The 15,920-nt window shown below is 40.9% G+C and overlaps 1 protein-coding gene across 8 annotated transcripts; it reads right to left on the reverse strand.

Annotated features, from left to right (window-relative positions):
- On the reverse strand, window positions 1-10,958 carry LOC122331695 (NACHT, LRR and PYD domains-containing protein 12-like). 8 transcript variants are annotated; one of them, XM_043229193.1, is made up of 12 exons: window positions 10,853-10,958; window positions 10,155-10,305; window positions 9,869-10,053; window positions 9,024-9,242; window positions 6,972-8,837; window positions 6,321-6,494; window positions 3,348-3,521; window positions 3,086-3,259; window positions 2,816-2,989; window positions 1,959-2,132; window positions 920-966; window positions 1-788 (listed from the first exon to the last, which is right to left on the reverse strand). In XM_043229193.1, the coding sequence occupies exons 4-12, from the start codon at window positions 9,173-9,175 to the stop codon at window positions 211-213; spliced, it is 3,513 nt and encodes a 1,170-aa protein (XP_043085128.1). In that variant the 5' UTR covers window positions 9,176-9,242; window positions 9,869-10,053; window positions 10,155-10,305; window positions 10,853-10,958; the 3' UTR covers window positions 1-210. The 8 variants fall into 8 exon arrangements, with proteins under 8 accessions (XP_043085128.1, XP_043085131.1, XP_043085127.1 ...); XM_043229196.1 differs by having other exon boundaries at window positions 10,155-10,207; window positions 10,853-10,944; XM_043229192.1 differs by having other exon boundaries at window positions 10,155-10,470; window positions 10,853-10,935.
- Between the last annotated feature and the right edge of the window lie 4,962 nt (window positions 10,959-15,920).

The following is a 15,920-nucleotide window of genomic DNA, read 5'->3' on the forward strand; positions in this document are numbered from 1 at the left end:
AAATTTATGACACATTTATTCTGATTCCTGTCATTTGATTGAAGCACTATTCATGTGTAACGTTTCACTTCAATCTCTTGTCAGTCTGTACAGATTCAGTGTTCATTTCATCAACAAAGAAGCTGCCAAAAAATATTCAACAACAAACAATTTTCCTGTGACTAAAACAAGGCATTGAGGAGCTAAAACTAATATCTGCTGTTTAATTGATCAACACAGTTTGACTAATGATTCATAACCAACTCTGAACCCAGCATAGAGCGGCTGAGTGAATGTGGTCTGGACTGAGTGGATGAGGGTCCTTGTGTCAGAGACGCTGTAGAAGGACACAGTTCCTGCTCTGTGATCCACAAACACTCCTACTCTACTCATATCATCTTCATCATCTTCATCATCGTCATCATCATCATACACTCCGGTTTCACAGCTTAAGTGCTTTACAGGGAGAACAGTCTTTAAATTACTGTGTATGAATGTGTATCTGTCAGGAGAGCAGCGCAGACTCCAGGACTGATCATTATTTCCAAACAAACACTCATAACCTCCCTTCCTGCCGATGCTCTTATATGACACTGATATCTCCACACCTCTATCTCCGCTCCACTCCAGCTCCCAGTAACAGCGTCCACTCACACTCTCTCTACACAACACCTGCTCCCAGTAATCAAATCTGTCCCGATGATCAGGATACGTCTGTTTCTCTCTCACGCGAGTCACCTTTCTGTTCTCCTCAGATATAACGAGTGCAGTGTTTGAAGTGTTTGGATCCAGTGTGAGAGAACAGGCATCTGAACACAAGAACAGAGACATTCAGAACAACAATCAGTACAGCAGCTGTGTGTGTGTGTGTGTGTCTGTGTGTCTGTGCGTGTGTGTGTGTGTGTGTGTGTGTGTGTGTAGACATACATTGTAGACATACATTTCTTGAGGCCTGCTGTAATCCGGGATTCTCCTCCATGATTTAGACTATTAAAAAGCACACATTCACTCCACAACAAACACATCAACTTTTGATTCCAGCAATAACTAGAAAATCAAGATAAAACATGTTAAATCGAAAGAGTAATTTGTTCAAATTTTCAGAACAGAAACACTATTATTCTATTCACTATTTTCTTTTTATTATTATTATTATTATTATTATATTTTATTATCTGTCCTACTTTTTGATTTACAAATGCTTCATTGTTCTTCTAAATCCACACAAATAAACACGAAAGATATAGTACTTTTATCTGTATGACAAAATACGTTAACTATAGATTGAGTTGCTAATACATACATCTTTCAGATGAAAAATCATATTTGACATTGATGGATGAATTCACATTATAATAATGCCCTCTCATCATTTGACACTAAATTAATGCTAAAAACTGCCCAAATGAACTATTAAAAATTTGTAAAAGCTGCAATCCATTTCATATTGGTTTAAATGAATTATCTTGTGTTTTTCCATGGGTGCTTGGCCTTTCATTATTGTTATTATTATTATTATTTACTCATTTATTTCACAGATGCTAAGCAACTTACAAATGAAGCAAACAAAATGAACAATTGGGCATTAATAAGGGTCAAGGGTCAAGTTTTTTATAATAAACTAATTAATATATTTTTTCATTCGTTGCTTGAAATGGTTTGAACAGCAGCTACACTGCTTTCTTGATTTGATTTTCTGGTCATCCCATGGTAACTACCAAAAAATAATCATTGCTGCTAATAGTATTCACCGACTGACATCATTTTTTACTTACATTTTTTACATAAACCTGTATTGAATGAAAATGTTAAATGTTGGTTTGGCATTTTCCCTCCTAAAGCTAATGCTTCTTATTTATGTGTTTTTTTGTTGTTTCAATTCAACAATTGATCTTGGTGAGTGTGAGTTGCTGCTCTATAACTACATTATAATTTCATCCTCTAAAACCGGATAGACTCAAGAAGATACAGGATTTTACTTGAGTTTGGCCAGTCTGTAGTTGGGATTCTCCAGTTTTTCAGAGAGCAGCTTCACTCCTGAATCTCCAGGATGATTGTAGCTCAGGTCTAGCTCTCTCAGGTGTGAAGGGTTTGATCTCAGAGCTGAAGACAAATAATCACAGCCTTCCTCCGTCACCATACAGCCTGACAACCTAAAACACACACAGAAATGGTCCGCATTACATTAGTTAGCTGTCAGGCGACATTAACAGTAAATCAAGATAGATATATTAATACTATAGTAAGAAAATGAACAAAACACTAGACACCAGGGCCTCGTTTATAAAGCATGTGTACCCACAGATTTGATCCGTATAAATAAATCCACGCCAATGTTCATATTTTAAAAAATGTCTTTGACGTGGAAAAGTGCTTAGTGTCACGTAAGACGTACAGAACTTTTATTGTCAGAGTATTGCAGGTTTTTAAAAATGTAAATTGCTGTAAATTATAATCATTGTTGTTTTTACATTAATTAGAGTCGTTTTCAAGAATCTTTTATTTGTGCACCGCAAATTCAAGATCATTTGCAATATTTATATGCTATATGTCTGAAATTTCACTACTATTATTATCATTATTATTATTTATCTGTTCTTTTAGTTTTACTACTGCTATCATTTTTACCTGGCTTCAAATCATATTTTGTAAACATCTTTTTACATGGTCCTTTTCCATTGTTTATTTTCTAGATGGCACGCTAGGTCATGCAGTGCTGTCACACACAGTGAACTGCAGATTATGTCTCTATCTTGTGTTCTGGCTTTCCATTAAGAGCAAATGCTACATTTGTTGACAAAATTTAAAAGTCATTTACAGTAGCAAAAATAATTACCTCAGTATCTCCAGCTGACAATTTGGACTTTTCAGTCCATCAGAAAGAAGCTTCACTCCTGAATCCTCCAGGTCATTGTTACACAGATCCAGATCTCTCAGGACAGAGTTGGGGGATTGTAAAATTGATGAAAAACACTCACAAGACTGAGCAGTCAGATTACAGAAAGACAATCTAAACAAGAATTGTATACAGAAAAATGTCAATAATATGAATAGGTTAATGCAAAACGAATGAATAAATAACTAATAGCTGCATTTGAAAACAAACCTCAGTATCTCCAGTTTACAGTTTGGACTCTTCAATCCAGGAGAAAGCAATTGTACTCCACAATCCTGCAGGTCATTGTTATTAATCTCCAGTTCTTTCAGGACAGAGTTTGAAGATTGTAGAGTTGATGTCAAACTATCACAAGACTGAGCAGTGAGATTACATAAAGAAAACCTAAACAAGAAAAAAATATATATAACATGATTTTTAGTTAATAGATTAATGTAAAATATATAGATAATGAAAGTGTTTGAAAGCAAACCTCAGTATCTCCAGTTTACTGTTTGGACTCTTCAATCCAAGAGAAAGCAATTGTACTCCACAATCCTGCAGGTCATTGTTATTAAAGTCCAGTTCTCTCAGGACAGAGTTTGAAGATTGTAGAGCTGATGCTAAACTATCACAAGACTGAGCAGTGAGATTACACTCATGTAGCCTGTGTAGAGAAAAAAAACAATAACATTAATTTGTTTATTCTGTGGTTTTATACTCTGAAAAGCATACTAGAGGGAGGCAGATTTCAGTACAACAAATCAACATATACTATGCTTGTTTATTTTCATTTATTTATGAACAGACAGTAGACAACAGACAATCCACCTGCATGTGAAAATAAGAATTATTACATTACATTATAATGTTATATATAATGTGCAGTATATATACATACAAGGAATAAATTCTTGAAATATATTTGATTTAGTTAACAGATAAAGCAAAAAAAACATGTAACATGTAAAATAGCCTATATAGTGCTAAATTGACAGCACAGTTGGTACTTTATTAAAATAAAACACAGTGAACCAAACATCAGCACCCACCTCCGTGTCACTGCTAGAACACGACTGTAGTAAGTTAAAAATACTTGAATTTACATGATAAAAAATAGTTTAACATTCAGAAATGTTTTGAAAACTTTATGAAATATTTGGATTTGTGCTGAGTAAAAATGGTAGGACACACAAGCACAAAGCTCCATTTCACAAACAGGTGAGTGCACAAGTCTTTAAAGTATACTCCTTTGTCAGTCTATGTAAGAGACGCATTTAGAATCAGTGAATGGTCAAGGTCTAGGGGCTTTGTTTTCAAGTGCGCATTCGTTCTTCTTCTGCTAGCAGCTATCAAACAGCAATGGATTGCTGCGGGCGCCCCTTCAGGATTTGTGGTTGCCTGTATTTGTCGTAATGCGATGCCCCTACCATGCCAGGCCTAGTGTGCACAAGCTTGTGGGATGGATCTAATCGGCCTGTTTAAAATCCAATGTTCAGAACAATTTGTTTCTTAAACCACAACCACTAAAATGGTTACTCAAATGCGTGACCAGCATTCTTGCCGGGCCCAGAACTCTAAACACTCTTAGCTTCAGAACTCTGCAGAACCGCCAACCTGAAGCTCTATCTGACCTTCACCACCCATTCACCACAAGTGTTTTACCACAAGACAGATAGCCAATCAACCAGAAGAGCTCTGATTCCCTCTGAGAAAACCTTGCCTTCTGCATGAATGAAAGTTAAACAAGGTCTCCTTCCTCACTAAAACTGGTGCTAAATCTTAAGCAGCTAAAAGCCAAATTTCTGTTTTTACAGTGGGGGAAAAATATTTCATACCCTGCTGATATTGTACATTTGCCCAATGACAAAGAAATGATCAGTGTAGAATCTTAGCAGAAGAGGTGGCCTCGGTTCGATTCCACAATAACTCTGGTATGGTTAGTTTAAGATGTGAATATAATCCGACCTTGATCCAACCCAACTGCAGAAAGCGCTTTGCCTTTTGAGTTAACAGGTTCCCGTAGTTAAAGTTGCCTTATGGGAACGTTTTCTTTTGCTTTGTTACATTTACTAGCCAAAATGACACACATATGAAAGCTTGCAACCACTTTCCCAGACACTGTTTCACTTTTGCTTTCTTTATACCTAGTCCATCTTCTGCGCAGGGCCACTGTCTATACTGTAGATAAAATACAAATGATCAAAACTCTTCAAACATTTTGTTTTCTGCTTCCACAGACACATTACTGACTCTTGGGACATTTGTCTCTCAGGTGTAAATCATTAAGTATTCATGAAAATGTTACTCTTTTTGCATACAAACTTTTTAACACAAAACATGACTAAGCTAAAACCTTATGTTTTTCTATGAATGAAGTAGGATGCGTTCTTTGAATTGGGACAGCCTTCGTAGCCATGATGTTATCGGCCTTCAAATAGGTCCTTCTCTATCCTGCTTCAGAGACATCCTTGCCTAGTACCCCATTCAATATTAAAGTTACCACATCTAAGACCATTATTAAGAGGAGAAGTATATAATATTTGAATCCACTTGAAACGCTTTTAAGTGTAAAAGCAGATAAGGCCATTCCAGCTGATCAAACAGCAAACGAATCAGGACTGTACAGGGAACAATGATTAATAATATTAAAAAGTTGTGTAATGTTATGTGACGTGACTCTCCCACGTATAAAGCCTGTATGGTCATTATTGATCTTAGAAGAAAGAATGGATTACAATCAAGTAGCCAACACTTTAGCAAGAAGATATGAATTGATATTTAAAATAGATACTGTATAGGCCTGTAAGAGGAAACGAGTGAGGAAGGGTGCCTGCTTTAAATGAATAACACATCATTTCATATTACCAGATATAACTTCATCAAACTTTTTATAAAACTCTGCACTAAGGCTATCAGGACCGGGGCTCTTTTTATTTGGAAGATACTGGATTCTTGATCTCTTAGAGTTAAAGGGAGTCTAAGATCTCTCTCTGCCCATCTGAAATTTTAGGAAGAGACAGGTTTGTTAAAAACGTATTTATATTAAACTCAGAGATAACAGTTTATTGAGAGGTATTCAACTGCTTGTAAATTCATTATTAATTTTCTTTGTTGTTATAGTTCAAAGTCTTGGAAAAGTATCATTTTTTAAATAAGTAAAAATATATTGCTGATAAATGGCAATAATGGGAATTGTGCAAAGTTTTAAAATGTTACAAGCAATATTTTGGGGTAAAACTAATTTCATTATGTCATAAATACATTTTTGTGGAAAATATGCCTAAAGGCATATTTTAGAGGCTGTTTTATGTAAATCTTAGTTAAATGTATATTCATTTTTGTGCCAAAATAAAAAAATTGTAATTCATTAAAATCCTTAAAACACTGGTTTTAACTCTTGTTTTAACATTGTCTTTGACCCATATACAAATACCATAAAACAATAAATAAGTGAATGTCAAACCTTAGTATTCCCAGCTGACAGTTTAGATCCTTCAGTGCATCAGAGAGCAGCTTCACTCCTGAATCCTGGAGGTCATTTACACTCAGGTCCAGTTCTCTCAGTTTGGAGTTTGATGATTGTAAGGCTGAACACACATATTCACAGTGCTGATTAAAAGGCCAACATCCAGCAATACTGCAAAAGAGAATAACATGCAATGAAGGGGAGATGGATGGATAAACTTTTTTGTTTTCTTTATTTTGTGCATCAAAATGAAACATGTTTTTTTATTGATCAAATATCTAATATTCTATGTGAAATGAAGATCTCTGAGAACAGATCATGATGGATGCAGTGGTCATCTGTAAACCCTAACCCATGTACTCACACCAACAGAGTAGTTTTTCAAGCTTTGTTTCTGTATCTGTTTGGGTGAATTTAGTCAATCATGAGCAGGGTTGCCAGGTTTTCACAATAAAACCCACTCAAATGCTACTCAAAACTATCCCCATTGTGTTTCAAAGAGGTCCCTTTCAACTGCATTAATGTTTAAATGGGAAATAAATTATTTTATATAAATTAAGCCAGGATGATGATTTAATAGATTAGGCTCAGTCTCAACTCTAGACTAATATGTAACTTCTATAATGTCATGAATTAATGTATACTCACACAGCTTTTCTGCAGTTGATCACAGCTGGCATCAGTCTTCTTCTCCCCTCATCTGATGTGTTGAATTTCATGAGGTCCAGTTCATCCAGTGTCTCCTCTGATATCTGAAGCATGTATGCGATTGTTGAGCAGTGAGCAGGAGAGAGTCTCTCCCTCGAGTGTTTGTCTGATTTCACAAACTCCTGAATCTCTCTGGACAGAGTCTGATCTTCCACTTCCAGCAGACAGAGCAACAGATTAATAGATCTTTCAGCTGAGAGTTTCCTGTTATAGTCATCTATCTTGATCTTCTCTTTAATGTACTGTGTGGTTACTCTGATGGTCTCTGAGCTGTTCTCTGTGTGTGGCAGTAGATCCTGTAAGAGTCTCTGATTGTATTCCAATGAGACGCCCAGCATGAACCTCAGAAACAGATCCAGGTGTCCATTCTCAATCTCAAGAGTTTTATCAACTGCTAATTTTAGAAGCCCATACAAATAATTTTCCTCCGATACATACCTCTCATGTTTATCTTTCTCAAAGAACTTCGCTGGCTCTGTGTTCTTTGTTAAATAGCAGTACAACACATAGAAACCAGCGAGAAACTCCTGAAAGCTCAGATGAATGAAGCTGTGGACTTTCCTCTTATGAATCACAGACTCCTCCTTAAAGATCTCAGTGCAAATCCCAGAATACACTGAGGCATCAGTGACGTCTATGCCGCTCTCAATCAGGTCCTCTTCATAGAACATCACATTGCCCTTCATCAGCTGTCTGAAAGCCACTTGAGCAAGTTTCACAATCACTTCTCTGTTGGACTGCAGAAGTTTCTCTGGATCTCTTTCTTCATACTTCTGGTTCCTCATGTTGATCTGAATCAGCAGGAAGTGGATGTACATTTCAGTTAGAGTTTGAGGAATTTCTGCTCTCAGATCTTCTTCCAGGAGCTTCTGGAGCACAGTGGATGAGATCCAGCAGAAGACGGGGATGTGGCACATGATGTGGAGGCTTCTTGTTCTTCTGATGTGTGAGATGATTCTACAGGCTTGATGCTGGTCACTGATTCTCTTCCTGAAATATTCCTCCTTCTGAGGCTCAGTGAATCCCTGAATTTCTGTCAGACGGTTGATGTACTCGGGAGGGATCTGATTGGCTGCTGCTGGTCTGGAGGTGATCCAGATGAGAGCAGAAGGAAGCAGCTCTCCTTTCAAGAGCTTTGACATTAACTCACCCACTGATGAAGTCTCAGTCACGTCACAAACCCTATGTTCATATGAAAACATCAGTGTGATTCTGCTTTCATCTAGACCATCAAAGATGAACACAACTTTACACTCCTCATAAATCTTTGGGTCCATATCTTGAAGTTCAGGATGAAAGTCCTGCAGAAGTCTGTGAAGACTGTACTGATGATCTCGGATCAAGTTTAGCTCTCGAAATGGAAGCACAAACATGAAATCTACATCCTGATTGGCTTTTCCCTCGGCCCAGTCCAGAATGAACTTCTGCACAGAGACGGTTTTTCCGATTCCAGCAATTCCTTTAGTAAGAACAGTCTTGATCTGGTCTTTCTCCTTATATCCAGGATTATATGATGTTTTAAAGATATCATTGCAGTAGATTGGTGTGTTTTGTGAGTCTTGTGTTTTGTTGGTTTTCTCCATCTGTAAAACTTCATGTTCTTCATTCACTCCTTCACTCTCTCCCTCTACGATGTAGAGCAATGTGTAGATCCTGTTCAGGAGGGCTTGAGTCTCGTGTAGGTTGATTCCCTCAGATAACCTCTCATACTTGTTCTTCATATTGGTTTTGTGTTGGTCTTTGTAACTCTGTAGTTCATGATCGTCTGATTCAGAATATTGTTGCAGGTCTTCAGTCTGATCATCCCTATCCATACAGCAGAAACACGAGAAACAACACAATGCATGCATGAGTTTGAATTTGAATAATGAGAAATGAACTGCAAAAAAAGCATGTTTTTTCCTCACACAGGCTTAGAGGCCACAGCTTTATCAGCTTTATCACAGAAGTTGAATTACTGTCTCTTGTCTCCAGCACTGGTCATCTTCTCACCTGTGGTTAAAGATCATTGGCCCATCACTGAATTTAGGAGGTTGTATCATGGATGCATCACTTTTAACCGACACACAGCTGAGTTCTGTAGTGTCTGTTCTCTTATTTTGATAGTGAATACCATCATCCTCTCTCTCCTCACAGAGACTCATTTTAGAGCCCGTTATCTTCAGTTGAGGTGAGGTTCAGGGTTAGACAGGGAACGTTGGGGAAGTGTGCCTAATAAGGGGAATAATTATTATGATTGTGGAAGGTTACACATGACTGACAAGAAGAGATAGACAAGATGATAGCGTAAGAGTTTCAAAATTAAATGTAAAAGCACCTGTTTTTTTTTGTTGTTGTTTTTTTAAGCATTTTGACAAGTCTGATGACTTCTGACATTAATCGAAGTGATTTTACATCAAGATGTATGCAGTCCATGCCTCAAACTGCCTTTGTTAAACTTCTACATGTCATAGCCTAATTAGTATTTTTTCCTTATAAGCGTGAAAAAAATCTCAATATATGTGGGATTTTAACAATAATGAGTGTGTTATTGTGCTTGTACTAAGGTGTACCGTGGACGTTTTGATCTCTTCATATTCTGTGTGGTTGTTAGTTCACACTGATAAAACGTATTTGAAAAGATTAATTTGTAACTGATTTGTACATTTTATGGGCTTCTCACCTTTACACTGTTTTTCTAAAAGTGTCCTTTATCTTTTGAATACTTATATTTAAAAATGATAAAGGATACTGAATGCTAAATTAAAAACGTAAGCGCAATTTACTTGCATTGTCAGGTTACTGCTGTGTATTTAAACAGGAAACCTGGTTATTTGAATTGTGAGCTATCATCTTACCGGTGTGCAGGTACACGTTCCCGATGTCCTTTCAGAGCTTTATTCTCACTGACCGCTGGAACAAGCCTGCACTCATGGCTGTCGTGCACCAGCTGCATGCATGAACCTTGTTTTCTGCACCACGCGTTTTATTTGCGAGGTCTGCTCCGAGCAGGTTGTAGACTACCGGTGATAAATATTCAGCCCTCAAACAGAACAGACAGGTTGATGAGTGACCGGGCAGATTAAGAATGTGTGGATGCGAATCTGACGAAAGCCGAGTATGATAACAGTATTTCTCCCTTACCTATAATTCAGCAGAATAAAGGAAAGCGCGTGTCCGGGGATGATGGAGGGATGCTGAATCGAGAGATAGGACTTGTATAGGAAACTTCTCTTGTTCCGATTGGATCACAGTATAACCAGTAAAGATAAACCAGCCGAGTTTATCAAATGATCTGTGAGCAATTAGTTTAAAACATCACTTAACGTGGCGACACGTGGAGAGCGGTGACTGCGCGGAGCGCCGCGATGACTTTAACAACACGGAGAGCTCATATCCGGACCAGGCAAGTGTGTTTCCTCATATTCAATATTATTTGGTGCTCTAAACGTAAACAGCACTGTGCATATGAACAAATAATAGAATAAGGGCGCTGAGCTGCGAACCGATGCTCAAACGGTTACATGAAACCTTTTGCACATTTTAAATAGTTATAGATATTTACAGAATTTAGGTCTTCTAATTTATATTATTAAAATACAAGTGAACGTCTTGGTTGGTTAGGGTTAGGTTAGAAACGAAACGCTCTGTGCACATTAGTTTCGGGAGAGACTCTAAACCGAAAGTGTTATAGTTTCGTTTCTGGGCAGCTTCTGTCATTCATTTACAGACATGAAGGGTCTTAAAAAGTGATGAGAAACGATTCAGTGCAGCGTTGAAGTCTCAGAAGCACAGTCAAGGAGAAAGACGCGCCTTAAACGTCCAGAGAAAGAGACACTCACCTCAAAATATACGTGTAGATCTAACGTGCTTTGAACTGCTGAGTGTGAGATGTTGGGCTGAGTTGCTTGCTGTTTGTTTTTTTGTGTGTGATTCTTTTTTTCGCATCCTCGCCTCATGCTGATAGGTCGATATCGCTTGTCAATCATCATGAAGGGCGGAATCGAGCGTCCTGACGTCAGGCGTTGCTTAGCACCGCGTGCTGTATTCTCCTTATTAGGTGCAGCATTCAGGACGGCTTTATTCTGCAGTGAATACAGACAATACAGACTATAAAACATAGTCTTAACTCGTAGTATTTATCACTGAATAGTGTGTAGCACTTATCTGTGTGACCAAAATCAACAGAGTACTTTTAAACTACAGTGTCTTGTTCACTGATAGGAAAGCAAAGAGGCACGGTGCGCCGGCGTGTTGGTCGACGTCTTCTTTCCACACCGATCACAAGTCGTGTGGTTTCTCAACAATGTGCTGCGAGACTCTTTCAAAAAGATCACATGAACACATTCTGTCCAGTCCGAATGAAACTGAAACTCTTCCCACAATACCTGCAAAGTAAGGCTTCTCCAGTGTGAACTCTCATGTGGACTTTAAACTCATCTACAGAGTAAGAAAAAAGAGAGTGCATAGTTTCTGTTATATCATCAAGTTTTTGCGTCGTATTGGATGAGCTAAGGAATTGAGATAAGTCAGGAAGGTTATTTAGAAAGCTATCTTTTGTGGTGGAAGTAATGGTTCTACCATACTTGTAATAAGGTGCAGAGTTTACAGGTTTAACTATACAGAGTTCACACAAGACTAGATAGTGATCTGAAATGTCATCACTTTGCTGCAGTACTTCAACCATCAACATCAATTCCATGTGACAGTATTAGATCTAGAGTATGATTTTGACAATGAGTAGGTCCAGAGACGTGTTGTCTAACCCCAACAGAGTTCAAAATGTCTAAGAAAGCTGATCCTAATGAGTCTTCTTCATTATCAACATGGATATTAAAATCACCAACAATTAAGACTTTATCTACTAACTCAGTTAGAAGATCAGCAAATTCTTTAATGAAATCTGTGCTGTGCCCTGGTGGCCTGTATACAGTAGCCAGTACAAACATGACAGAAGATTTATCACTAGCACATGATTCTGTAGATAATGTTATATGCAGCACTAAAACTTCAAATGAGTTATACTTAAAGCCTGCCCTCTGAGAAGTACTAAAAATATTGTTATAAATTGTAGCAACACCTCCCCCTTTACCTTTTAAACGTGGCTCATTTTTATAGAAATAATTTTGGGGGGTAGATTCATTTAGAGTAATATATTCATCTGGTTTTAGCCAGGTTTCTGTCAAACAAAGCAAATCTAGGTTCTGATCTTTGATCAAATCATTTATATAAAGTGCTTTTGTGGAAAGTGATCTAATATTTAGCGAGCCAAGTTTTATCGTTTGTTTCTTTGTATTATAGGTAGTTTTTATTTGTTGGACATTAATTAAATTATTGCTTTTAATTTGGTTAGGACGTTCTCTGCATATTCTAATTCGGGGAACAGACACAGTCTCTACAGTGTGATATTTCTCTGCATTTATCACATGTGTTCAGTAGGAAAAAATTAAAGTAACATTTTATATTTGAGTTGCCTGGTGATGCATAATACATTTATTCTGATGAAAAACCAGGAAATTAACAACCACAGCTGAATCTATTACGCTTTCAAATATCAATCTTCTGATAATGTGTTGAAGAAAAACAGCCACACGATAGAGGAAGAGGTTTCTGATGATAGAAACCAAACCACTTATGACACTCAGTGTATGTGGTTAAAGTTAAAAACCTTTCAGCCTGAAGCTTTAAAGAACACACACACACACAAACACACACACACACACACACACACACACACACACACACACACACACACACACACACACACGTCTAGTCTGTATAGGCTGCATTCACCCTGCAGATCTTAATGACTAATTCAAATTTATTAATATCAATAACACTTTACATTTAAGGTTCCCTTTATAAAGTGTTATAAATGTGTTCTAATAACTAAACTAATTTACAATTTGTCACGATTCAAGGAGAGACGAGGCAGGCAGACAGGAGAACACTTGAGTAGATTTAATTAAACTTAGGAGTGGCGTAACGCCGAGCAAACATAAGCTCAAAACAAAAGTAAAACACAATGCGAATACTCAAGTGCAGGAAGTCCGTATTCGAAAGGGGTAATCCTCAGGAGATCGCTAGAGATAGCGCAGGCAGAAGCTTGCGGAGGTGACCTCAATCCCAGCCGATGAACGACTGGGCTTTCGGTGTATATATGGGGTTGAAGTGATTACTGACAGGTGTGGTGAACAGGTGACTAGAATTCCGGGGATGATGAGCGGGTGATTGGCGTGGGAGACGGTGATCTGGCGGGTGTGTTTGTGACACTACCCCCCCCTCCACGGGCGCCTCCTGGCGCTCGCGAACGGCGACGGGGACGGCCACGGGGACGTGGAGCTGGGCATTCCGGGTGGGCCTGGTGGAAGTCTTGGAGGAGCGTCGGGTCCAAGATGTCATTGCGGTTAACCCATGACCGCTCCTCTGGGCCGAAACCCTCCCAGTCAACTAGGTATTGGGCGGCCGCCCCGTCGCCGAGAGCCAAGGATTTCTTGTACCCTGTAGACGTTCTCGGTGGGCTCGATCTCGGGAGGCGGGGGGGGTAGTTCCGGGTCTGTGGAGGGAGGAAGAACAGGATTAGTGTATTTCTTTAGTAGTGACACATGGAAGGAAGGTGAGATGCGATATTGACGGGGGAGTTGGAGCCGGTAGGTGACAGGCGTGATTTGCCAGACCACGGGAAAAGGACCGATGTACCGGGGACTCAGCTTCCTACAGGGCAGGCGAAGGCGGATGTCCCGGGTGGAGAGCCAGACCAATTCTCCCGGCTGGTAGATGGGTGTAGGGGACCGTCGGACATCCGCTTGTTGTTGATGGCGTCGCACTGCCTGTTGGAGTTGGACATGGGCTGAGTCCCATACCCTCTCGCTCTCCCGGAACCAGTAGTCCACCGCTGGAACCGAAGAGGGCTCACCTGACCAGGGGAACAGAGGAGGTTGGTAGCCCAGCACGCATTGAAATGGGGTGAGCCCGGTGGTGGTCTGGCGGAGCGAGTTCTGGGCATATTCGGCCCAGGGAAGGTACTGGTTCCAGCTGTTCTGGTTCTGGTGGCAGTTAGCACGTAGGTAGCGGGCAAGCTCCTGGACTTTGCGTTCCGTCTGGCCGTTGGCCTGGGGATGGTACCCGGAGGTGAGGCTGACCGTCACCCCCAGTAGACGGAAGAACTCTCGCCATACCCGTGATGTGAATTGAGGGCCTCGGTCCGACACAATGTCTTCGGGTAGTCCGAAGTTTCGGAAGACATGGTTGAAGAGGGACAGAGCAGTGTCCAGAGCTGTGGGAATACCAGGTAAAGGTACAAATTTGCACATCTTAGAAAAACGGTCTACTATTATCAGAACAGCGGTATGACCGTCAGAGGGAGGCAGGTCGGTGGCGAAGTCAATGCCGATGTGGGACCAGGGCCGCCAGGTATGGGGAGAGGTTGGAGCTTGCCCTCCGGGAGTCGACGAGGTGTGGTGGTCATAGCACAGACTGGGCAGGAGCGAACATACCGAGTGACGTCTTGGGCCATCCGTGGCCACCAGAACCTTTGGTAGAGAATGGAGAGGGTTCGGTACCTGCCAGGATGCCCGGTTCCCGGAGAGGTGTGCACGGAGTCCAGGAGGGCGATGCGTAGGCGAGATGGAACATATTGGCGGCCCTCCGGACCTCCCGGCGGAGCGGGCTCCTCGCAGCTGGCGGCACGGATCTGGTCCTCCAGTTCCCACACTATAGGAGCTGTAAAGAAATGAGGAGGAAGAATGGGTTCGGGTGAGTCGGGTACCTGGTCAGGTTGTTGGATACGGGAGAGTGCGTCGGCTTTGCCGTTCTTGGAGCCAGGCCGGTAGGAGATGGTGAAATTAAATCGGGTGAAGAACAGGGACCAACGGGATTGTCGGGGGTTCAGGCGTTTAGCTTTCTTGAGGTACTGTAAGTTCTTGTGATCTGTGATAACCTCGAAGGAACTGGGATCCTTCCAGCCAGTGCCGCCATTCCTCCAGGGCGAGTTTGATGGCGAGGAGTTCCCTGTTGCCCACGTCGTGTAGTTCTGCTCCGCCGGGACAGTTTGCGGGAGAAAAACGCACAAGGACGGAGATACGGGAGGCTCGCCATGCCACTGGGTGAGGACGCCACCGACTCCCAGGGTAGCCGCATCCACCTCACGACCACGGCGCTTGTTGGGGTCTGGGTGATGGAGTACAGGGGCAGTGCAGAAAGCGGCTTTCAGGGTTTGGAATGCTTGTTGAGCCTCGGGGGTCCAGGTGAAGGGTCTGTTGGAGGAACGGGTGAGAGAGGTTAAGGGAGCAGACAGGTTACTATAGGCAGGTATGAATCGACGGTAGAAATTAGCGAATCCTAAAAAGCGTTGTACTTCCTTGATGGTAGTAGGTTTCGGCCACTCCTGCACTGCCCGGATCTTCTGGGAATCCATTTCGAAGCCCGCAGGGTGTAGCCCAGGAAGTGAACGGAGGTTTGGTGGAAGTGGCATTTCTCCAGTTTGAGGTATAGATGGTGATATCTCAGGCGCGCTAGAACTTGACGTACGTGAAGGCGGTGTGTTGGCAGATTGGGGGAGTAAATGAGGATATCGTCAATGTAGATGATGAGGAATCGGTTGAGCATGTCTCGGAAGATCTCATTCATCAAATCCTGGAATACAGAGGGACTGTTAGCGAGGCCATACGGCATGACAAGGTACTCATAGTGTCCAGAGGGAGTGATGAATGCTGTTTTCCACTCGTCACCCCTGCGGATACGAAGGAGGTCGAGTTTTGTGAAGACGGTGGCTCCACGAAGGTTCTCCAAAGCGGCAGGGATGAGAGGAAGTGGATAGGCGAATTTTACGGTTTGGGAATTGAGGGCTCGGTAGTCAATGCAGGGTCGGAGACCACCGTCTTTCTTCGCCACGAAGAAGAAGCTGGATGC

This window comes from Puntigrus tetrazona, unplaced genomic scaffold, assembly GCF_018831695.1.
Source record: "Puntigrus tetrazona isolate hp1 unplaced genomic scaffold, ASM1883169v1 S000000001, whole genome shotgun sequence".
NCBI lineage: Eukaryota > Metazoa > Chordata > Actinopteri > Cypriniformes > Cyprinidae > Puntigrus > Puntigrus tetrazona.